This window comes from Magallana gigas, chromosome 10, assembly GCF_963853765.1.
Source record: "Magallana gigas chromosome 10, xbMagGiga1.1, whole genome shotgun sequence".
NCBI lineage: Eukaryota > Metazoa > Mollusca > Bivalvia > Ostreida > Ostreidae > Magallana > Magallana gigas.
In genome coordinates, this window is record NC_088862.1 from 36,951,380 (window position 1) to 36,977,618 (window position 26,239).

Genomic DNA, 26,239 nt, shown 5'->3' on the forward strand with positions numbered 1-26,239 from the left:
GTGGATGATATTTAAATAAATATCACTTACCTTTATATGTTTTGATTGTAAAATAATTTACCATCTAAATTATAAGCTCACCTGAGCTGAAAGCTCAAGTGAGCTTTTTGTCCCCCGCCACAACGCGGAGTGGGGGCATAGAAATGCCGGGCGTCTGTCCGTGCGTCCGTGTTTCCGTCCGTCACACTTTTTGTAAGCGCTCTCATGCCTACAAATTTTGACGGATTTTTATTAAATTTCTACCAAATGTTTATACCACTAATACTTTGGTCAAGTTCTTTTAGATTGTAGTATTTTGGATATATTTGTGACAGGAAAAATAGAAAAAAAAATGGATGGTGGGGGTAAAAAAATGTTCCTCCCAACCTCCCCACACATTTAATTCTGGATCAGCTCTGAATGTTTGGAAATATTCCAATATACAGTATACTAGTATACTGCTTGACTGGGGGGGGGGGGGCATGAATAATATTCTTGTCTGATCACTTTTTGTCCGGCGCGTCAGTCTGTCTGTCCGTCCGTACACTTTTTGTCCCCCGCCGCAACATGGAGCGGGGACATAGAAATGCCAGGCATCCATCCATGGGTCCGTGCGTCCATGTGTTAGTGCGTCCGTCCGTCACTCTTTTTTGTAAGCGCTCTCAGGCCTACAAATTTTGACGGATTTTCATTAAATTTATACCAAATATTTATACCACTAATACTTTGGTCAAGTTCGAAAATCAGCATTGGTCGATACTTTTTGTTGGAGTTATGGGACTTTGACCACAATAATGACTTCGTTTATCCAAAAATTGACCTTGTAAGTGCTCTCATCACATGCCTACAAATTTTTACGGATTTACATGAAATTTATACCAAATGTTTATACCACTAATACCTTGGTCAAGTTACTAAATCAGCCTTTGTCGATGCTAGTATACTGTTGACCGACGGGGGACCCAGGAATTATATTCTTGTTACATTTTCAACTTCTTCTCCAGAACCACAGAACCGATTTCAACCAAAGTAGGCACAAAGCATCCTTAGGTAAAGGGGATTCAAGTTTGTCAAAACGAAGGGCCACGCCCTCCCTGAAGAGGAGATAATTTTAAAATCATTGAAAATTTGTTGGTATTTTTAAACATCTTCTACTGAAAAACCATTTCGCCAGAAAAGCTGAAACTTGTGTGGAAGCATCAGGTAGTGTTGATTCAAATTTGTTTAAATCATGATTCCCAGGGGCAGGGTGGGGCTGCAATGGGGGTTCGAAGTTTTACATAGGAATATAGTAAAAAAAAATATTAATAAATCTTCTTCTCTGAAAATGAACAGTTAGAAAAGCTGTAACTTATGTAGAAGCATCCACAGGTAGTGTAGATTCAAAGTTGTAAAAATCATGACCCCCAGGGGTAGGATGAAAACATGTTGGGGCCTAAACGTCTGCAATTCGCCTTGGTCATCAAATTTACTTTCCACCAATAAAATGAAAATAATCCCACCCTTTGCAGTAAATGGAAATACCGGTAGCCAAGCAATTGCAATGCCCTTCTGTTGATAAAACTTTAAATATCTTTCTAATAAGAGTCTTAACAGATGCAGTTAGTTGTTTCAAATTTTCCTCACTTTCTGCTATGGTACAATGGAATTCCATATCAGAAAATTGATCCCATAGGACTTTATATGATATTCTTTGACAGGCTTGTTAAATTTAATAAACTCCCAAAACATTACCATAATTACCATACTATGTAAAAATATGTAAGAAAGAAAATTTAATATTACAAACAATTTTAAAATTACGAAAACACTACAATCATATCAGTAATTTTAAATCTATAATTTAAATTAAATTCCCTATAGGGTCACTTCATCAATTTACTTGCATGACTCATAAATTTAAACAACTTCTAAAAATAGTTCACTTCTTTATTTTAATAATGTTATTATTTATTTCCTTTTAAATTAGCCCCAAAGCCACTGCCCATTTTACAGATTATCAATTTTCCATACACACATGCTCCATCTAAACCATGGCTCAGATAATGGCCCCCTTGGGACAAATGAATTAAGCCAGCTCCTAAGAATTTATCATTGACAAACAAAAATTCTGCATTGTCAGTTGATAGAATACTTATAAAAGATAAATTTAGTTAACGCATAAAGACAAAAAACCTCCATTTGAATGTATTTATATAAATATATTTTAGGGTATATTAATGCTATAAATTAATTAATAAAATCTGTAAGGATTACCTCCCGTACTTTTCAACATCAGTGAACAATATATAGAATGAGGAAAATGAAAACTGCCATAAAATCATTAAATCTTGTCTGATCCTAAAAGAATTACAGGTGCACATCTTCAGATGGTGATCAACATATGTACAAATTTTCAGACTGTTCCATGCAGTAGTACACAATTCTATAGGGGGGACAAAGTTGCATCTACAGAGAGACGGACAGACGGACGGACAGGGTGAAACCAATATACCACCTTAAACTTCATTTGTGGGGGTATAGAGGTGTAATGAGACTCCTGTGGAATCACTAGTTACTAATTTCTATTATTGGGGTTACTTGGGGTTCTAATGAGTATACTTGGGGTTCCTTGGGGTATCCTTGGGGTTCTACGAGGTGACCCTTGGATTCAAATGAGACCCCTTGGGTATAAATCGTTATTAATTTCTATCACTGGGGTACCTTGGGGTGAGCCTTTGATTCGAATGAAACCCCTGGGGTAGCACTGGTTAATAACTTTATAATTTGGGTTCTATGGGGTTCTTATGGGTTTCCTTGGGGTTCCTTGGGGTACCCTTGGGGTACTAAGAGGTGACCCTTGAAGTCCAATAAGACCCCTTGGGTATTAAAATTTATAAATTTTTGTCATTGGGGTTCCTTGGGGTATCCTTGAGGTTCCTTCGGGTTTCCTTCGGGTTCCTTGGGGTTCCTTGGGGTTAAAAGACGCACCCGTTTACTATGTCTAAAAATATCCCACCGTCAAATGTCAATTTCAGCGCGTGATACTATACGTAATCAGAAATACCGCGATACCATAGAACCCGCGATATGATAGGAAGCTACTATACTTCCTATCAAAATAAGCAATACAGTAATTAAATTGAGTACTATTTTAATTGCTTACCTCAGCCAAATTGATAAAGACACTAGGGCAATGCCTGTTTAGAGTTTATAAGTACAGCATCACTGTCAATCTGTCGAATGACGGAGTAAATTCCAGAAATGAAGAATATACAAAATGTTACTAATGAATGTACAGATATAAGGTTATATTGGAAATATATTGTTTTTAAGGCATTAAAAGATAAATTCTCCAAATTGTAATTAACAAGTCATTTGTTATTTTTCCCAATTCTGTCAAGATGTTAGTCAAAGTTTTCAAATAATATAAAAATGAAAGATGGGCTTATGTGTTTTCAAAAGTTTACAAATACAGTCAAACTTGTTTTAAACGGCCACCTTGGGGAAATTTAAAAAGTGGCTGTATAAGACAGGTGGCGGTTAATTCCAGTTTGCATACAGAATCATGTAAAACAATATATAGACGCAAATCCATCAGAAGACATATTTTACTATAGTTACAGATTTTTTTACATATGTTATTTCACATGTTTTAATGTACATTATTTTTTTACATCTTTGTATAAATAAATAGTTTTAGCACTTTCCTTGTGATAGTGGTCCTGTGACATTTATTCTATGAGATATAGATGCTGCGTCATTGAACTGTTGAACCACCCCCCAAAAAAATCATTTATATCCTCGTTCCCAGGCTATTACATTAGATGGTGCTTCAGTACTTTCAGGGTCTCTTTGATTTCATATTTTTTTTCGACACATGTACTTATTTCAAAAATGTTAATTTGAGTTTTTCAAACTTAAAACGTTTTGGCTGTCTTTTGATATGACATGCCCTTTTTATCTTTCTCAGGGACTTTCGTTTTTTTTCACTTAGATTTTTATTTTCCCCTTTACGTTTGGAGTACTAGAAGCCATGTTTTCAAATAAATATAATACAAAGAAGGTAAACATGTTTCATTGTATTTGATTTAAACACATATTTGGTACTGTGCTGCTCTCGAAATGGATTAAAATAAGTTCCGTCCGGTTTGGTTTTTAGCTCACCTGAGCTAAAAGCTCAAGTGAGCTTTTCTGATCAAAATTTGTCAGTTGTCTTTCGTCGTTGGCGTTGGCGTTGTTGTCTTTGTAAACTTTTTACACTTTTATCTTCTTCTCCAGAACCACTTGGCAGATTTCAACCAAACTTACCACAAAGCATCACTGGGTAAAGGGGATTCAAGTTTGTTCAAATGAAGGGCCACACCCTCTTTAAAGGGGAGATAATTAAGAATTATTTAACATTTGTAGGTATATTTCAAAAATCTTCTTCTCAAAAACTATTAGGCCAGAAATTCTGTAACTTTATGGAAGCATCCTCAGGTAGTGTAGATTCAAGTTTGTTCAAATCATGGTCCCCGGGGATAGGGTGGGGCCACAATGGGGGGATGAATTTTTACAATGGAATATATAGAGAAAATCTTTAAAAATCTTCTTCTAAAAAACTATTAGGCCAGAAAAGCTCAAATTTGAGTGGAAACATTCTCAGATAGTGTAGATCTAAGTTTGATTAATTCATGGTCCCCATGGGTTGGGTGGCGCCACAATGAGGGGATTAATTTTCACATAGTAATATATAGAGAAAATCTTTAAAAATCTTCTTCTCAAAAACTATTAGGCAGGAAAATCATCCTCAGATAGTGTAGATTCAAGTTTGTTTAAATAATGGTCCCTGGGGGTTAGGATGGGGCCACCATGGGGGATGAATTTTTACATAGGAATATATAGAGAAAATCTCTAAAAATGTTCTCCTTAAAAACTATTAGGCCAGAAAAGCTCAAACTTTTGTAGAGGCATTCTCAGATAGTGTAGATCTAAGTTTGTTTAATCATGGTCCCCGGGGGTAGGGCGGGGCCACAATGGGGGGATGAATTTTTACAATGGAATATATAGAGAAAATCTTTAAAAATATTCTTGGAAAGTTTTCAGTCCAAAAAGTAGTAACTGGTGTGTAAGCACGGGTTGTGCAGATTAAAGTTTGATCAAACCATGATTCCCTAGAGAAAAGTGGGTCCATGAAATGGGGGGGGGGGGGGGTTATATAGGAATAGAGAAAAATCTTCTTACAGGTACAACAACAAAAGGTGCTATGTATTTTCCATAAAAATATGTGGATAAAAATCGGCAGATGTTTTAAATTTTTTAGCAAGATCTACTGTACTTAGTTGTCAAGATATTTTGATATTGATACTGTAATGCTAATTTGATCAGATATAAGGCTATTGTTGCTCAGGTGAGCGATGTGGCCCCTGGGCCTCTTGTTTGTTTTATCGGTAATGGCAGCCATGTGCTTGGCCTGCTGTTTTTGTTCGCATCATTTTGTGGAATTCGGCCTATCTAAGGAGTAAGTTTTATTTTATTCATGTCAATTTATGTCCATTATGATCTTGTGTATCTAACGATGTCATGCAATATCTCTTACTTTGTTTAAATTCTGCAACTGCGTTGTTTTGTGTAAGCGCGTGTTCGCAATATAGGATAGGCATATGCCTATTTAGCTAGCATGTTCTAGTCACACATTTATCTGTGTATATCTCGTCGGGTAAAGTTTAGTCATATAACATTCAGTATTGTCACAGCTTAATTACTACCATATTTTTGGACATTGTTATATTAGACAAATTCTGACTTTTATTAGTGTACTTTTCAGTTTTTCACCCTCTCACGAGGTCTGGAATAAATAAATAGCCGATATACATTACAGGTACACATTAATTATTTAATTACCCAAGCGTCTCCATGTTTTCATAAGGTTCAAAATGATCGGGATCTGTAATCAACTAACGGGATGGAATATCACGTGACAAAATAGTGGACAATATGGTTGCTAAATACAGTGCAATTAGGTAGTCGGTTAGTAAATTGGGTGGCCGCTGGCCGCGTTACGCAATTGGCCGCTTATTCCAGGGCAAATATATAAGGAAACACGTTGGGGGGAACAAAAGGTGGCCGCTGATCGGAGGTGGCCGCTGATTTCAGGTGGCCGCTAAGACAGTTTTGACTGTAGTTAACAGTCAAATTTGAACTAATAAATCAAACAATGCATAATTAATGTTTTTGACATACATATAATATTTTGTTTACTTTTTAGGTGTTTTATCCTCATTCAAAGTAGAAGAAACTGATCCAGTTTTGGAAAAACAGTAATAACTGTGGTATAGTATGAACATTAATTTTATTTAATTATGATACAGCAGTAATTTATTCAGCTAATCTCTCATCATTCTATCAATAGTATAAGTTGGGTGAATTGATATCTGTATACATTACTCATCCCCATCATACAGCTCTTCCGAGCGTGGAGGACTCTGCAAAACGGGTTCACACGGAAAGGACAAGGCCTTTAATTATCCTACGCACTCGCTCATAAAATGTTTAATTGAAATTTCTTTTAGGTTTAAATTATAAAGAGATGATACAGCTTTCAAATGGTACAAAATTTTAACAAATCAAGAAAGATATTTTACTGCTGTTGGTGTTTAAACATCAAATTGTGGATAATTTTTGTAAGCAAAACATTAATAAGCAACAAGTGTGAATATTAATGCCATGTCAACGCAATTTTAAATCAAGCTAATCTGTCAAAATCATAAATCTACATTCTGTTTAATTTGTCAGTCATTATCTTAACTTTATAATGAATTATGAGCATTTAAAGGGAACCCTAACCTTGTTAACAACTTGACACTAACTTGAACTTATGCAAACAATGCATTAATGTTTGTGACATATCTATGATATATATATTGTTTACTTTTTAGGTGTTTTATCCTCATTCAAGGTAGAAGTAACTGATCCAGTTTTGGAAAAACATTTATAACTATGGTATAGTATGAACATTAATTTTATTTAATTATGATACAGCAGTAATTTATTCAGCTAATCACTCATTATCAACATAATATAGGTTGGGTGAATTGATTGACATCTGTATACATTACATTCAAACTGTGATTTAGATTAGAGGTAACCTTCTCTGACACTACTGAATTAGGTTAAGCGTGGTATGGGAGGCCATCAAAAATGAATTCCTTGGTTCTCAGGCCCGCGCCCATCTGATTTCACATTGTGCAGTGCTCATTTTTATCATTAAATGAATAAATTAAAATTTTGATAGTGCGTTTGCCTATTCCAGAAAAAAAATCTGGATTTAGGACTGCATTTTAGATACTCAAGTCAGTAAAATGCTTGACTTAATATAGAACATAATTGCAAACATCACGATGATTCAGATTTGATTATAGCAATTGCAAAACTAACTAGTTACGAGATGCTGTTTAGTTATGATCGCAACAGCAATGATTTTAGTTTTGGTATATGAAGAAGAACGTCATTTATCCTGAAATGCATATAGGAGGAGAGTTCCTGCAGCTTGTACTATACTAAATATCCCATTATGCTTAAACACATGGCTTTCTCAAGCCTCGTAGTTGTGGTGTCTCTTGAAGAACATGATGACTTATTTATTTCATTCAGTTTGAGCTAAAAATCTGATATATTCATTGCAAGGTAACTTTTTATTTCATTTAAAACATTGCTTTTTCTGGATTTGGATAAGAGTTGCACATTGTTATAATAAAAAGAAAAATACTGCATCCTTTTTTTTATGAAATAAAAAGAAAAAATTATCATCGCTTGACCGCATTTGTCTTTGAAAATTTTCCTGAGAACCAAGATATTAAATTTTTATGGCCTAATGTTGATCATTTTTAAATGCATTTTATTCAGCTGATCCCTCTCTATTCTCTCATCAATAGTATAAATTGATGATTTGATCATGAATTATCGGTTTACATACAAATCTGAAGATGATTGAGCAAAGTTTCTGGGACACTTCCGCTTCTAGTTAAAAAGTCTCGCTGATCAACCAGAGTGAAAAGGGGAATAACTCAATTTTCCAGTTTTAACATAAAAGGAGTTGTTTCCCTTTTCACCTATACTTAAAACAATCCAAGTTTTTAATAAATGTATAATATATATTTCTATTCTTCAATCATTTCATTAATGAATAATTAAGCTAGAAATGCACAGAGTAATTAATGAAGACGATTATTAAAAAAAGGTCAAAACACACATTGTCATGTTAGATAAAGATTAGTGTAATAGTTATATTCTCTCTCTCTCTCTTTCTCTCTCTCTCTCTCTATTGGTGATGAAATTTAAATAAATATTAATTACCTTTGTTTTTTGATTGTAAAATCATTTACCATCCAAACTATTTGCTGTATAATATTACTTTGTGTTATACATGTACTGGTGTGTAGAATTGTGTGGTCTCTTTATAGGTTTTAAGTGTATGATACACAGAAATACAGTGGATGAAGTCAAGAAAAACAAAATACATATGTGGTATAGTATTCATTATTTTTTTCATTTTTATGAATCTTTATTAGGCAGCTAATCTTTTTGTTTCTTGGTCACTCAGGAGACCTATTGCTATCACTCGTCTGTCGTTGTGTGTCATTCATAGACATCATAGTATATAGCTCTTAAATAGGTATGAGGATAGTAGTCATTGTGTTCTAGAGAGTGAGAAAAAGATTGAGAGATAAAAAGAGAAAAAACATGACGTGTTAAAGGGAGAAAATCAGAGAGAGAAAGAAAAGGATAGAAAGAGAGAGAGATAGTTTAGCAATGAAACTAAGAAAGAAAATTATAAATCAAAAGTTTCAGTTAAGCAGGGGAAATGGGAGAGATAAATAGAGGAAGAGAAAGAATGAGAGAACAAGGGGACATGTAACAGAGAAGGTCATTGAGAGGGAGAGATCTACTAGAAGTACTTATATAGCAGAAAAAAAGTCTTATAAACTGAGAAAGAAATAAAGAGAGAGAGAGAGAGAGAGAGAGAGAGAGAGAGAGAGAGAGAGAGAGAGAGAGAGCAAATGTACGTCTCAGAAAAAAAAAGTAAATGTTCATAGAGAAAGTTTGTGAGAGAAAAAGACACTTGTTACATGCTTAGCAGAGAATACAGTATATCTCATTCCCTCTTCCATAATTTTTCTGTTTTACATGTAAGCTTGGTGTTTTTCTCTCTCTCAGTACTTTTGCCTCTCTCTCTCTCTCTATCTCTCTTTTTCTCTCTCAGAGAAAGAGAAATTTTGAGAAAGAGAGATAGCAGGGTTGTCTCTAAAAATTAAAGTAGAAGTAAAAATTAAAAGGGGTCTGGGGGTCTAGTTTATAGCTAAAATGCAATAATAGCCAGATAATAATTCTATGTGTGGGGGGGGGGATTCCCCTTCCCAAGGTTAGAGAGACAGAAAATACTTGTCTGGAAAATGTTTTAGAGAGTGAGAAAAGGACAGAGAGAAAGAAAACAGGATTACATGTTAAACAGAGAAAATTAGAGAGAATGAGAAAGGGAGAGAGAAAGAGAGAGCAATAGAAACAGTACATGTTTATCAGAGAGAGAGAGAGAGAGAGAGAGAGAGAGAGAGAGAGAGAGAGAGAGAGAGAGAAGCAATACAAACAGTACATGTTAATCAGAGAAAATCAGTGAGAGAGAGAGAGAAACTCGGGGTCATAGAAAGAGAATGGGTACATGTTTAGCAGAGAAAGTCTCTCAATGCCTTTTCCCATTTGTTCTCTGCTTACTCTCTCTCTCTCTCTCTCTCTCTCTCTCTCTCTCTCTCTCTCTCTCTTGCAAATAAAGCAAGCATGTATGAAAGCAGAGAAATATTGAGAAAGGGATATAGAATGAAAGAAGGAATGAGAAACAAGAAAAGCAAGAAAAGTCTGAGAGATATACACAGAGAGAAAGTGAGAGAAAGAGAATGAATGAATGAATTTCAAAGAAAAGAGGCAAGGATATATGTAAGAGAGAGAGAGAGAGAGAGAGAGAGAGAGAGAGAGAGAGAGAGAGAGAGAGAGAGAGAGAGGGAGGGAAAGAGAGAGAGAATACGTTTAGCAATGAAACTCTTTCTCTCAGAGAAAGCAACCCTGTAAAAAGCAGGTAAATAATGAGAGAGAGAGAGATAAAGAATGAAAGAAGGAATGTGAAACATGAGTTCAAGCTAAGCAAGAAAATTCTAAAGGATATACAGAGAGAGAGGAGGGGGGAGAGAATTCTTGTCTGGAAAATGTTCTAGAGAGTGAGAAAAGGATAGATAGAGAAAAAGAAAACAAGATTACATGTTTAACAGAGAAGGTCAGAGAGAGTCGAATAAGAGTGCTCTCTCTCTCTCTCTCTCTCTCTCTCTCTCTCTCTCTCTCTCTCTCTCTCTCTCTTATGTCAATCATTGTTTGGGCCATTTCTTTAACAAGTTGAGTGTTTTTGTAACCAGAGCTATATTGATGAATCATTATTTATATGAATCATTATTATCTTTGTAGGAATGATATATTATTACATTAATGAAACATGCTTTGATTGAAAACATTTTATAATCATAAAATTTGATATAAATATGTAGAAAAAATGTGGTTGACTTCATTTAAAACACTTGAATTTTTTATTAAACAGGTTGTGATTTTGAGACCTAGTCCCTCCACACAATGGAAAATACAAGCACTCCATGTAAAGTACATCAGTGTTCTAAATGTTCGGGGGACACAGAGTACTATTGTGTATCATGTCCATGTGATCTGTGTCCCCAGTGTAAAGAGAACCATGTAAAAGATCTCCAAACAATAGACCATGATGTTGTGTCACACCGTGATAAAATCAACTACATCCCAACACAAGAGGTCTGTGTGAGACATCCTAGCCATGTTTATATAAAGTACTGTGAACCTTGTCAAGTTCCTGCCTGTAATAATTGCCAAAATCATAGAAAACACAAGAAGACATATGTTAGAACAGCCTATAAAACAACACGACAACAACACAGAGGAACCATTCACACCATCAGAAGTGAGGCTCTCTTTTACAGACCTGTTCTCCTGCCACGAATCAAAACTGATTTCAAAACCTGTCGCACAGAATTCTCCCTCTATCAATCAGAGATGTTAACAAAGACCCAGACACTGAAGCGTCTCATTGACTATATACAAAACGATTTCATGTGTAATGTGTTCTGTGACTTTGATTTCAAACACAGATGTTTAAAACAGGAGAAAGAAATGATCATACACATTGTCAGCCTACAGAGATATGTATACATATATGAACAGAGGAGAGTAATCAGACCGCTACAATTCCTCTCCTCCATAAAGACAGCCCTCCCCCAGATACATCCTACACTCCACACCAGCCAGCTCTCCATGACTGAGTCACTCAACAAGGAGGATGTGATGGAGTCACTGAGTGCAATCCAAATCACAGAGAGAGGAAACAGACGCGTAGGAAACCAGTGTCTGCTGAAACTGACGTCTGCTCCTGAGCTCCATCAATCTCTCACAGTGACAGGTGTTTATTGTTGTGATCACATTTCCTGTGTGACATCAGACCGGGTCTGGGTCCGTGATATAGATAACAATATCATGTTGACAGACACAACAGGTGTCCCTCTACATCGTGTGGAGGATTCATGTAGTGGTTTTGGATCACACACAGTGAACAGTGAGAGTGAACTGATTTATATAGATAGGAATGATAACATCAACAAACTGTCAAAGGATATGAAAACAACCACCACATTTATAGAGAGAACAGACTCTACATGGAGACCACAGTGTGTGTACTGGTCCCCGTCCACTGGGGATCTACTGGTCGGGATGTACATGTATAACGATGATACAGAGACAGGCAAGGTAACCCGGTACAACCAGAGTGGACAACTCACACAAACCATACAGTACCACAACACAGGACGGGGACTGTATAGTTACCCTATCTATATAACAGAGAACAACAATGGGGATGTCGTGGTGTCTGACTTATTCAGTGCTGTAGTGGTGACAGAGCGTGGAGGAAGACATCGTTTCTCCTACACAGGACCTCCATCAGGATCAGGACTACGGCCACGTGGAATCTGTACTGACGCGCTGTCACACATCCTGGTGTGTGATGGTAGAACAGTACAGATGCTGGACAAGGACGGTCAGTTCCTGTCATATCTACTGACAGAATCACAAGAGATGGGTGGACCACGGAGCCTGAGGTATGATGTCAACACTCACCGTCTCTGGGTTGGATCATACAACAAGGTGTGTGTCTACAGGTATATCACCAGACAGGACGCTCTGACAGGTAAGTCTGAGTCATTATCATTGATGTAGTATATATGTGTTAGGTATCATACAGGTTTCAATGAGATCTAAGTACACCTTAGTTATTTTTGTTGTATCACACAAGTCATGTTAAATTGTTAATTCAGTTTTTATATATATTTCATTGTGATTGTAATTCATATATTAGTTATATATCCATGTAATTGTTATTCATTATAACATGTATGTACATTTTACCATATGTAGTTTATTGCTCAAGCTTATCTAAATAAGGAAATGCAAACATTATCATGGTTATGGAAATAAGTTATACAAGAGGAATTCATTTTAAGTAATTAAAGAAGTTTGATAATTACTTTAAAGTAGTCCGAGTATCGCACTACGTCATAATACGGATTTTACAATATTGGTTCGACTTTTACAAAGCGTTTTTGATACCCGGTATTGATTTTGCTCTACATCGCTGTTGTAAACAATGGCAATAATAAGCAATTAGAACGGTAATATATGTATTCTATGAGAGATAGAAATGATTAATGTTGAGAAACTCGATTCTGTTAAAGTAAAATGAAAAAAGAAGTTTCTGATTAACCAGGATCTCAGGTATGCTTATATCTTCTTTGTTTTGACCCCCCCCCCCCCCCCCCCCCCCCCCGAATTTTTCTTTTTCTTTTACTGAAACCGGTTTAAATTTGGAGACAGAAGCTATTTCGAATTTAATCAATCGTCATTTAATTAATGTTTAAATGACATCTAACATTGTTGACAGATCTAGGCAGAAAACTGTAGCAAAATGTGATTTTTACGGATTTTTTCGTCAGGGTCTACTTGGTTTAGAGCTTATAGCGTGAAAAGTAATCCGTCAACATATAATTTATTTTACCAAATCTTTTTTCTAAGATGTCAATCTATAGAATAAACACCATGAATTTAAGTTTGAGTCCATAAAATAGTAAAAAAATTACCAAACGCGATACAAGCATTGCATTTTTTGTATTCTATTATGATACATCAGGTCCATAAAGCGTACTTACTTACACAAATTTGCGCAAAATTATTGATGAGATATGGCTTAAATAAATATTTATACTCTATTTTGTATGTTCAGTTCTAATTTTCCCAAAATTGATAATTATTTTTAGGAAAAACGGACGTCTGGCAAATTTCATTATTGTCAATAATTTTAGCAAGGGGGTACACCCGTCTGAGAGGTGATAACAAACAAACTAGCATGTAAACATACGTATTTTCTTTCGTATATGTATTTCTAAAATGTATATTTATCATTTAAAGCTAAGCTTTTAATGATTGAGCCCATTTAGTGCCGAGTATAGGACTACCTTAATCAGAGTATTTAATTAACTGAATATACTCCTTGTTACAATACAGAATTAGAACTCTATGTTTGATGTTTGTAGATCAAAGTCGTGTGATGGAGTCACTGAGTGGAATCCCAACCCCAGGGACAGAAAAACCACAGCAAGGAAACCAGTGTCTGCTGAAACTGATGTCTCCCCGCGAGTTACTTCACACTCTCACCGTGACAGGTGTTGATCGTGGTTTACACATTTCCTGTGTGACATCAGACCGGGTCTGGGTCAGTGATTATGATAACATTCTCATGTTGACAGACACAACAGGTGTCCCTCTACATCGTGTGGAGGATTCATGTAGTGGTTTTGGATCACACACAGTGAACAGTGAGAGTGAACTGATTTATATAGATAGGAATGATAACATCAACAAACTGTCAAAGGATATGAAAACAACCACCACATTTATAGAGAGAACAGACTCGACATGGGAACCACATTGTGTGTACTGGTCCCCGTCCACTGGGGATCTACTGGTCGGGATGTATAACGATGATACAGAGACAGGCAAGGTAACCCGGTACAACCAGAGTGGACAACTCACACAAACCATACAACATGACAACACAGGACGGGGACTGTATAGCAAACCTAACTATATAACAGAGAACAACAATGGGGATGTCGTGGTGTCTGACTATATTGATGACTATGATGATGACTATGATGATGACTATGATGATGACTATGATGATAACTATTACTATGTGTCTGGTGCTGTAGTGGTGACAGAGCGTGGAGGAAGACATCGTTTCTCCTACACAGGGCGTACATCAGGATCAGGACTAGATCCACGTGGAATCTGTACTGACGCGCTGTCACACATCCTGGTGTGTGATGATAGAACCAACACAGTACAGATGTTGGATAAGGACGGTCAGTTCCTGTCACATCTACTGACAGAATCACAAGAGATGGGTGGACCACGGAGCCTGAGTTATGATGTCAACACTCACCGTCTCTGGGTCGGATCATACAACAACAAGGTGTGTGTCTACAGGTATATCACCAGACAGGACGCTCCGACAGGTAAGTCTGAGTCATTATCATTCACATTAATTAGATATAGATAACTAAGACACACAGTCCGTGTTAATTATCAGTCAATAAGATACATGTAAGACATGTTTATCTGTGTGATTGTTTGTCAATATTAACAACTCATTGTTACAGGGTTAGCTGTATCTACCAGTCATTGGGATTCATTGTTTATCTAAAATGAATAGAAATTAAATAATATTTCATAAGATGTACAGTCACATGTCATTCTAATTAGTTAATTAATATAACAGGTCAGTGTAATTAATAAACCAGATATTATTATAGTGACACATGTATTTGTAATTTGTTTTGTTACGAGTACAAGTAGATTTAAATGATTTAATTAATTACATAACTATTAAAGCATGTGTCAATGTAATTAGGTTAAACTTAATTGTAGATGTAGCTCTGTTTTATATATACTGTATGATGTTAATTTATCAATTAACAGCTAATTAATCTCTTGTTGTAGATGAGCACAGACCCCGTTCTGATGAGGAGGCCATGTTTAGCTCAACACCAGCCGTATAATGGAGATAGCTGGGATATTGACAGGTTGTAAATGTTTCTGTACAAATCTAGTTTGCTCTCAAAACCACACATGTTGTTTGTCACTTTGTTCAACATCTACAGCTGAAATTGACCTGTGTATAATTCACATGGACTGTAATACTGACTCCTGTTTATTTCACACGTTGTGATCATCCAAACATGGCTGTATGTTGCTGTATGTAGAATTAGATGTAATAGAAAACGGAGTGCGGATGTAAATTTGATAACGATTAATTACTATTATTGTTAAGATTTATACTATCTAAGACTTACTTGTGATCTGAACACTGAGCCAAGTCGAGAATTTGGTTCTGGCCAACCTACAAGAACTGAATTGATCGTAGACTCCAAGCCGAGATTGCTCAGGAACTCGACAAGGTGGCCCTGGGCAACCTACAACAGGAACTCGACCTCGAGAGGAAGAATCTCAGATCCACTAAGTCTGGTTACATGACTCGAATCGAGCAGCTCAGCAGTGGAACTTAAGGGAGCCAAATCAAACGACCTTCACGGGTGAGTTGTAATTGATAGTGGGGTGTTCTGTCTCAGTGGGACAGTAGAATGAAATAGTGAGGGTCAACAAACAGTAAACTCAAGATGATCAATTTAATTATCATCATGATTTTACTCCTCATCTTCACCTCGATAGACAGCAATTTGCACTAATATTGCTAGGTGCTGATAGGGAGTAAAGTTTAGTCCTTCATTTTAACTGTATCACCATTTTTCTTTAGGCTTATTTAAATTATTGGGTTTTGTTTCTCTAGAAAGATTGTACAGTTACACGCTTATAACGAAGTGCCAGGGACAGCCAATTTTGCTTCGTCATAGGCGTAGTTCGTTATATCCGTCAAGTTAACAACATGTAATAAAGTCACTGGGAATAGAAGTCACTTCGCTGTAAGCATCAATTCATTATAAGCGTGTTCGCTATAACCGTGTTTTACTGTATATAAACTAGTGTACAGATCTAGTATGAAGGTTATAGAATATGGTTCGGTTGTACATTAAGATTGATGCATCTTTTTTATACAGAGCTATAGAGAGAGAGAGAGGGTTGTCAATGACCAACTCAAAGAAAATCTGGACAGTGAGTGCCACTCACTCCTCAAGAGTAGAGAACGAGAAAACTCAATCTTTGAGGACATGCAGCTTGAGTTAGAACATGCCAAAGTTAAAGCTCTTAAAAACTCAGTGGAGTGAGAAAAGCAAAGAGTTCAATCTCAGGTGTTCTCGAGTGTCAGACTTGTGTACTCAAAGACGAGCTCGAGCAGGAAAGGTTGGCTTGCCGCCAGATGAAGAATGAGATACACTAGATACAGGTGAATGAGTGTGGAGTTATTGTGTCTCACCACAAGCAATTCTCATCTCTCCATCTTCCTTTCTACTTTCTAGTTTAGATATGTTGCACATCTTTCTCATTACACATACTAAACCACATGCATTCTGTGATATAAATTTAAAAATATTAAGTTGATACCATTGATTTTATTATTCATTAGGTTATTTTCATACATTTTTTGTTGTAGCTCTGTTGAATTCTACGAATACAACTTTTCCCAGCATGCTATTGGCTCGTCATGACCGGCTAAAAGCATGCAGGAAACAACTGAAGTCTGTGGTATATTGAAGAGAGTTGTTTTGAACATTTAACTAATTGTTTGTGTTTGTTCAGCTTCAGAAACTAGACATCACTCAGCATTACAAACACAAAAGTGACCAAGTCTCGTGGCTCAAGTCTGAACGTGAACTCCAGAGGTCAGAGGTCAAATCCTTGAAGGACACCATGAACGAGAAGGAGAGAAGTCGTGACAAGGAGAAAGTGACGGAGCGTCGGTCACAGAGACAGCTGGAGAGGGAGAGGGACGACCAGAAAATGAAGATGGTAATGATGTGTTCTCAATGTTTGGATTCAAATAATGTGTGTGCAGAGAAAATGTTTAGATGAACTATTTGACTCTAGTTATATACAGAATTCTACACGTAGGGGTCATATTGCTAGTTTGCCTGCTGTAATTGGGTTTTTTTTTTAGAATTGAGAATGTTTGATAATTGTTTCAGCATCTGCTTGGATTTTTTAAAGCATGAACATGAGTTAGAAATTCAGCGACTTAACTCAGCGAGTTCTGGATCTAGAGGATCAAGTCTCAGAGACTCGAGAACGTGAGATGGAAGCCACTCGGGAACTACAGCAGGAGAAACTACGCTCGACTCAGCAGCGAGTAGACTCCGAGGGCAGTGAAGAGGATCCGGATCACTGGAACGTTTACAAGACTCAGCTCGAGAGTACATGTATAAGTTAGAGTCTGCAGTATCTAACACTACAGTATCAGGATCATCTATCATAGTAGTAATGCTACTAAAGTTTGAGTTTGTGGAGGGGGAGGGGGTAGGATATATGGAAGAATGTTTGAAGACACAGCCCGAGAGTTTAAGTCATAGTCTGCAGTATCTAATACAACAGTATCAGGACCAGCTATCCTCAGGGTAAGGCCACTAGAGTTTGTGTGTGTGTGGGGGGATAATTGGTAGAATGTTTACAAGACTCAGCATGATAGTATAAGTCGCAGTCTGCAGTATCTAATACTACATAACAGGATCAGTTATCTAGGTGTAAGGCAGCTAATGGGGGTTAACATAAGGAACTGATGACAACTAATGAATACAGGTAGGAATGCAAGTGGTCCCTTAAGATATTGGGGGAGGGGGGTAAATATGGAAACTGACATTCTGAATGTAGGTCAGAAGGACGTTCAGTTACTCATCAGATCTACTCTCAAATTTTATACACTGTGATATTTATGGCCATAAAATTTTATTCAGTAGAGACAAAAGTCTAAATGTATTAGCTCTAAAGTTCAATATTTTCCTTTATCTTTATACATAACTCCTCTACCCAAGGAGATTGTTAAAGTTTATAGAAGTTTAAATCTGGCAGCAACTTCTTTTATTGATTAAAGTGAGATTTTGGTTTTGTAGAGTTGAAGGTTCAGTTAATGTCCAGAGTCTGGAGAAATCTCTTAAGGACCTACTGAGTGAACTCAAACAAACTCAGACACCACTTGTCTTAGAATCGGACACCATGGACAGTCTGACGAGTCGACCCAGCGCTCAGGCCGTGAACCAGCGAGTGTTACATCACAACTCAGAGCTGACCAACTTTGTGTCCAGACTGACAGAGGAGAAGATGGAGCTACGCAACACACTGGGACGCCTAGAGGAGGAAATCTGGAGATACAGGCAGAGGGGTGCTGAACATCAGGTATGTTTGACTGTAGATAAAGGCAGAGAGGTGCCGAACAGCAGGTATGTTAGTCTGTAGATAAAGGCAGAGAGGTGCCAAACAGCAGGTATGTTAGTCTGTAGATAAAGGCAGAGAGGTGCCAAACAGCAGGTATGTTAGTCTGTAGATAAAGGCAGAGGGGTGCCGAACAGCAGGTATGGTAGTCTGTAGATAAAGGCAGACGGTTGCCGAACAGCAGGTATGTTAGTCTGTGGAGTGGGTGTCTGTAGATAAAGGGAATAGGTTCCTAACATCAGGTTTGTGAATCTAGAGATGAATATAAGACTATGGGTAAAGAAAGAGGTGCTCTGAATGTTGGGTATGTAAATCTGAAGATAAATGTAATACTTTGGATAAAGAAAGAGGGATTCTGAATGTCAGGTATAAATGTAAGACTATGGATAGAAAAAGGGGGATTCTGAATGTCAGACATCAGGGAAAAGATTAAGGTGCTTCAAAATTAGGATTGTAAGTCAGTAGAAAAATGACAATATAGGAGTGATATAACCACATGAGCTGAGGCATCTTACAACCTCAAGATATGTGTACCCACATCTAGGTCATTATGGGCCTCTTGGTTTAGGAAGTATTTAATAGGTCCATGTTTTTCTTCACTGTAAAATGGCCATGATATGAGTGAAAACCACGCAGATCAGGAGAACCGTCATCTGGAAGCTCGCGCCTCATAGGCCAAAGCTCAGGTCAGGCATCGCTGGAGTAGGGACAGAGGGGGACAGGGAAAGGGTAAAGAATCAAAGAGAGAGAGAGAGAGAGAGAGAGAGAGAGAGAGAGAGAGAGAGAGAAGGGGAGAGGAGAGAGATAGGGAAATGAGAGAGAGAGAGAAAAGAGACAGAGGATTATAATTCAAATATTGGTAGTGAAAGTGAAAATGCATCCATATAACCATTAATTTAATATTTGAAGTTTAAACAACATTTGATATATTGATACCTGTTTACTGTGATTAAATTCTGATGACGGTAAATCTGTATTTAGATCCAGCGTCTGTACGGGAAGTACCTGTGGGCGGACAGTTACAGGAAGGCCCTGGTCTACCAGAAGAAGTACATGCTCTTGTTACTGGGGGGATTCCAGGTCTGTGAGCAGACCACCTTGGCTCTGATTGCCAGGATGGGGGTCTACCCCTCCCCTGAGGACCTGCAGCAAGGGATCAGGCCCCACCGACTGGTCACAACCTCTAGGAGTGCTGCCACGGTGGTGGTGGCCGTAAGTAGGTCAGTATGTCAGACTGGACACCATGTTCAAGAGTGTCGCCTCATTGGTAGTGTGGTAGTGGTTCAGCCTAGATATTTATTTGTTTTTAATTTTCCTGGAGAAATGTACTATTATGAATATTCTGGATGTAAGTTAGGTATATTATGAAAGGTAAGTGAAGCACATTAATGTATGTATCTTAACAGCTGCAGTAGATTTCTCTCCCTTTACTGTTCTTGCAGGATGCGGTACTTGGTCAGGAAGTGGAAGAGAACCACCAGAGTGGGATTCCCCGTGATGGGGGGCACAGTCGACCTCCAACAAGGTGACATAGTGACCTAATTCTACATTTTAAGCTCACCTGAGGTGAAGCTCAAGTAAGAATTTCTGATCAAGTTTAGTCCGTCTGTCTGTCTGTAAACTATTTACATTTTTTCTCCTTTACCAGAACCACTTGGCCAATTTCAATCAAAATTGGCACAAAGCATCCTTAAGTAAAGAAAATTTGAATTTGTTAAAATTAAGGGTCATGCCCGCTTTCAAGGGGAGATAATTAAAATACAACAAAAAATTGTTGGTATTTTTTCAAAATCTTCTCCTCAAAAATCATTTGGCAAGAAAGGCTGTTATTTGTTTGGAAGTATCCTCAGGTAGTGTAGATTCAAGGTTGCACAAATCATGTTCCCTTGGGGTAGGGTGGTGGCACAATGAGGGGTCAAATTTTAGGAATATATAGAATAGATTTTAAAATTTTCTCTGTAACGGATCAGCCAGAAAAGCTGTAACTTGTGTGGAAACATTTTCAGGTAGGGTAGATTGAAGTTTGTTCAAATCATGTTTCCCAGGAGATGGGTGACGCCACAATTTTTTCATAAGAAAATATATAGGAAATATTTAAAAATCATTTTCTCAGTAACCAATAGATTCAGATAGGAATATTCTTGGGCCTCATAGAATTGAAATGCTCAATATGTGATATGACTATAAAACCATCCTGTTTTAAAGGGGCTTATTGAAAAACGTTAGAATATGCAAGGGAATTTTTTTTTTGATACAGGATGATTTTAATATGTTTATTGTTGCTCAGGTGAATGATGTGGCCCATGGGCCCCTTGTTTTTATTGAAGTTTCAGTGACATACTCATACCATAGATTGCTTAATTATCAATTGATGGTCATTTTGAGTATAGAATAATTGATTTTTACTCCAGCGTAAAATTTATAGAACCATTTTGAGAAGAATATATTACAAATTTAGTGTTTTACTTAATTTTTACATAGGAAAACAAATTACATGATAACACTTATCTTCTATGACACAAATCTTTTCCACAGAGTGATGAAGTTGATGATAATACATTGTCTGATTGTAATAAGACGCGTTTCCCTATTTACAGGTTACACACCCAACTCTAACAGTTTCTCACCACTCTGCATCAACACTCAGTCACGCCTGAATGGCTCCGGACCCTTTCAACAGTCACGCCTCATCGCCCCTCCATTGAAGTGTTCATCAGTCTCCATACAGTCCGTCCTATTTGTCTTCCAGCTTTACTCAGAGACACCTCCTTAATGGAGCTTCTCCATATCACTCACTAGGGGGAGCCTCTAGTGGTTACCATGTCAACAGCAATGGAGTAACCAGTGAAATCTCTTCTTATCAGTCAGTGGGAGGGGTTTTTGATAGTTACCATGTCAACCGCAATTTCTCTGTCTATACCACACCCCCAACGCGGGATTACAGCAGCAAACCACACCCCACTCAGGTGCTAGAAGGTGAGTTATATAAACCAGAGATGTAAGACAGAAAAAATCAAACTACATTTCCTGTTTTAGAATTTTTAAATTTTACAATATTTGACCACAAAATGTGTTTTTAAAATTTTTTGGAAAGTTTGAAGTTTTCAAAACTCTCATAGATGTTTAATTGTAGAACTTATTTCATGTAAAGTCCTGTCACAAAATAAAGGGGTTTTTTTTCATTTCTTGCAGAAAAATTATCTCCTCTTCCTCTCCCACCCCCACAAAAGTCGGTCACTCATCTCCAGCACGTCGAGTAAGGATCAGCGAGCCCTCACCGCATGACGACTACATATCTCGACTCGAGAATCTGCAGCAGAGGCTCAGTGGGATGGATTCGGGTGAGTGAAAATGAAGGTTTAAGTCTCAAAAGTGACACCATTGTATTGCAAGGTTTTCTAAATTTCATATCGGCTTTAAAATTTGTTGGCTGTGAAAAAGTAATCATAACAGTTTGTGATGACATAATGAAATTGATTTCTTTTATTGCACTGCTTATTTTTTTTTTTAAAGTAATTAACAGTTTCAAACAAAATTAGAATATTCATTGTTTTCATAAGACACATTTTCCGTTAAATTTTTAACGAAGTCAGTCAAAAAAAAAAGACAAGATTTTGGCACATTTTATATATTGTATACAGGTTTATCATGATAATATCGAGATCAAGTTTGATATTGGGTACGATTGAGCAATTTTCGACACAGTTATTGCCCTTGGACGTGGAAAAATTCAAGTTATTTCCAGTTTCCGCTCATTTTGTTCGCAGAGAATGAACATATTGAAGTGAAATTTGGTATACAGGTTTATCATGATAATATCTAAATCAAGTTTGATATTGGGTATGATCAAGCAATTTTCGACAGAGTTATATCCATTGGACTTCGAAAAATTCCAGTTATTTGCAGTTTATGTTCTTTTTCTTTGTGGATGTTTCAGTAATGCTGATGTCAACAGGCTCTTTGAATCTTTTTTGCTGTGTCAATTGTTTCAAACATTAAGATTATAAAAAATAATTCAAATTCCATTCTTTTAAGGAGTCTATTAGAGTACAATTTTCCAGATTTTAATATGTTTATCAATTTTTTAAATGATATTTAAAATTTATGAGATGTGTTTTTCCTATTTATAAACCATAAATTCTGTTATTTTCCAGGTACTCAAAGGTCAATGTTATTTCCACGGAGATAGGAGGGAGATCCAGATACTTTGTCAAGACTTTGCTGTCCTCGTGACCTTGTTCAACCTTGACCTTCATTGGCTTCATGCTCTCTGATGTTGGACAGTAACATTCTTTTTATCTGCAATAATCATTAGTCCTGCCATTTCAGGAACCAAAGAAAGGAATGTAAAGATTTGTTAATTTGGGACCAGATGTTTTATATGTTATTGTTTTTATTATTGAATTCAATATCATGGTGTTTGATGATTTATTTGAGCTTAAGCAAATTCTGAACTCATCCAATGATTTTACTTGGCACAGAATGTGCTGTTTTGTACCTATTGTTAAAACAGTCCAGTTGCTGTTCATTATGCAAAGACTATAGCAATATTATATGATATTAATGTTAGAGTTTTATTTGGAGAAATGTAGACTTAGAATGTTTTTATGGTGTATGATATTTGTTTCATATTCTATGGGATCATTGCTGTTTATAACTAGTCCTTACTGTCTGTGATTAAACATAAATAGCTGCTTGTCTCTACCATGTAAATCTATCAACCCCCCCCCCCCCCCCTCAGTATCGTCTGCCTACCTGCTATGCGGATAAATTCATTGTATATATCAATAGTACAACAGTTCTGCCCTTTCATCAATATATTTCTAATTTTAACTGTATAAGCTATAGTCTGGAACCTGTTTTATCTTGTCATCGATGTAACATTGACCCTGCTGCCTTTACTTGATTCCACAATTAAAACCAGTTCCTACTGCCATTATTTGATTCTCACAATTTAGCCCAACACTCAAACTATTCCCCTCAAGTATTATTAGAAATTTGCAATATGAATGCATAAATGTCTTTTTAAAATCTACTGTTTTTTTTAGTTTAATTGGTTCTGTAAAATAAAATTAACCCAATATCAAAGATCTTAAATGCAATGGTAATATTTGCTTGTCCTAAAAGCCCTTGTCAGATGTTACATGTCATATGTTATAATCTTAAAATGTCAATACAAGGGAGTTTATCCATGCCTGTCAAATATATATGACAAGATATAATGGCATCATTAGAACCCCCTTTGGTTTATTTATTGTCAATCATATTACTTGTATTTAGGATCATTGTTTATGATAAGTGGATTAATGTACAAGTTTTGTCATGTATTGGATTATATGTTTGGATGCTGAATTGAAAGTAAAATATTTAATTTATCAAGTGTTGTGTCATTTGGGTATATCCCTCTAACTATTTTTAGAATCGGTAGGACAACAAAGTAGTGCCTTTAAGCAAAATAGTCCCTATACTTGCAGAGTGTATATACATTTATTGGGACATTTTAAATCAGAATGGTTGACACATGTCAGAAAAGAGGATTTTCAATTTCAAAAACAAGTGTCAAAATTGAATTATCATTTGAAGAAAAGAATTGAAATTGTTTGATGTACACCCTTTTCAAAACTGAGAAATTCCCTACTCTTACTTTCATTTTCAGAGTTTTTCAATACAGACGCATTTTGCCGGAAAACGAATCTGACTTCAAACCACGAAATTTTAACAGGAAAGAGACAATTTGATGAGCTTTCATTCAAGAGGTCCCTCGTTGCTGAACGAAAATTAGGGCCGGAGCTATGAACCCTAACGTTAACATTACCACCTATGGAAAATGCATTAGTGGACTATACCCATATTGAGCTCCATGCTGGTAAGGCATATTTTTTGTTTATTTGCAATTATTATGATAAACGTGCATTTTTTTGGGGTACATCTTCTCATTTCTGTGCATAAACTAAATTTCCAACAAGTTCAACAAGTTTAATCATCTTATTAACACATCTTCTAAGAAAATATCCATCACAACCCCCCCCCCCCCCCCGGGGATTTTCAAAAAACCAATTTAAATTAAAGAAATTGTGATTTTAACTTCAATGTAATTTATTTTGAGTTTTGACATAAAAAACTGAAAATGTATGTGTGTTTCTAATTATATATGAGTTTAGAAGACATTTTTATAAATTTTGAGACCAAATATCACTTCGGGTTTTTAGTGCGATCATTTCAAGCGAGCAAAAGTGAAAGTAGAAAAGCAGAAAGTTTCCGGTGAGGAAAAATACTTCATTCTAGCAGTGTCCAGCTATTTAAGATTAGTTTGCATTGTAAGGGAATTGTATTAGTGTCCGGTAGGTTCCAATTCTATATTTATGATATAGATTTGCATTGAATTTGAGTAAATTAATTTGTCATGCATGTGACATGACTATGTACCGAAGATGTAGGTATGCACTCTTTAACATGTAGAAGCCTACCATGTTGGTTAGTACTTAATCCACAAAACCTATCTTTGTTTATCATAATAAAAATTGAATGAAATTATCAGTAATCATTTTAAGTAGATATTTACTAGTATTCATTTATTAATACTATTGAAAAAATAGATCAATATGTTGGGGTGGGGGTTGATATTGAATGTTGTTGTTGTTGGGGGGGGGGGGGTTGTCGGTCTTTAAGGCTGTATAGATGTGTTGTGCATGAATATGTAGTTATTGTTGCCTATCAGTTCTCTCTTTCTGTATCTTCCCCCTCTCTCTAATTCTCTGTCTCTTAATCTGTCTCTTAATCTGTCTGTCTGTCTGTCTGTCTCTCTCTCTTTCTCTCTCTCTCTCTCTCTCTCTCTCTCTCTCTCTCTCTCTCTCTCTCTCATCATATGGCTGCTTTTGACATGGAATTGCAAATGTTGGGGATAGTGTTTGATAATGTAGAATTTAATTCAAAACATTTCATTTTAGATAACATGTAAATTGAAATGGAACTTCTTCAAAGAAAAAAACACAACAATGAGCCACACTTGATGTAAGTAAAATTTATTTTTGTACTTACACTTGTCCAAGTTTAAAAGTTTAAGGAACCTGTAAAAACTATATACCCTGGCCAGACTAAGTGTAGGGTAGTTCTTGTTCTTCTGGATTTTGAACTTTAGTTAAATGTAGACTCTCTTCCACAGGATATGTCTTTTGATAATTTTTGTTAAATTTGTTACCATGGTAACAATATACAGGAGTAAAAGAAAAAAATCCTTATTAGCAATTTTCTTTTCCCTATGACATATATTTATTGAGTTAGGTCATGGTGCATTTGTTCCGAAATTAGGCTTAAATAAAAGTTCAGCAAATATTACACTTATGTGAGTAAAAACAACTCATCACTATGACGTCATTATGATGTCATAGGTGAGGTAATCTCAAGCTAGCATCAAAATGGAGCTAAAACTGAATTGAGGGACTCACATTATAGAGTCATATAACTTTATTATTTATAAACCAATACCTACATTTAATACATTGATGGATAGGGAAATTCCTATACTTTTCTATTTTACCTCTTTCGTGGTGTTTGAAAACAATTCTTTTTCGTAACTAAAGAAAAACTCATGATTTTTACGACAAAATTTTTATAAAATCAGACATAATTGAGCTTTTTCATGAGAATATGAACAAAATAAATTTGTTAAAATATTGAATGTTTATGTTTTACATGTATTTTAATCCTTGAGATTAAAGTTTCCTCAATTTATGCAATTTGAAGAGCATCG

The 26,239-nt window shown here is 36.3% G+C and overlaps 2 protein-coding genes across 5 annotated transcripts in view; both read left to right on the forward strand.

Annotated features, from left to right (window-relative positions):
* The window catches only part of LOC117683909 (uncharacterized), a 275,259-nt gene that overhangs the window by 153,553 nt on the left and 95,467 nt on the right, over positions 1 to 26,239 (forward strand). The window contains exon 6 of the mRNA XM_066072952.1: positions 13,644 to 14,627. Coding sequence (XP_065929024.1) covers positions 13,644 to 14,627 — 984 coding nt within the window. The remainder of the gene's footprint in view (positions 1 to 13,643; positions 14,628 to 26,239) is intronic.
* On the forward strand, positions 15,226 to 19,175 carry LOC105322976 (A-kinase anchor protein 9). 4 transcript variants are annotated; one of them, XM_066072957.1, is made up of 7 exons: positions 15,226 to 15,704; positions 15,959 to 16,091; positions 16,227 to 16,513; positions 16,867 to 17,076; positions 17,253 to 17,678; positions 18,171 to 18,453; positions 19,072 to 19,175. In XM_066072957.1, the coding sequence occupies exons 5-7, from the start codon at positions 17,482 to 17,484 to the stop codon at positions 19,108 to 19,110; spliced, it is 519 nt and encodes a 172-aa protein (XP_065929029.1). In that variant the 5' UTR covers positions 15,226 to 15,704; positions 15,959 to 16,091; positions 16,227 to 16,513; positions 16,867 to 17,076; positions 17,253 to 17,481; the 3' UTR covers positions 19,111 to 19,175. The 4 variants fall into 4 exon arrangements, with proteins under 4 accessions (XP_065929029.1, XP_065929030.1, XP_065929028.1 ...); XM_066072958.1 differs by having other exon boundaries at positions 15,227 to 15,704; positions 19,131 to 19,170; XM_066072956.1 differs by lacking the exon at positions 19,072 to 19,175 and adding an exon at positions 18,630 to 18,762 and having other exon boundaries at positions 15,227 to 15,704; positions 18,171 to 18,541.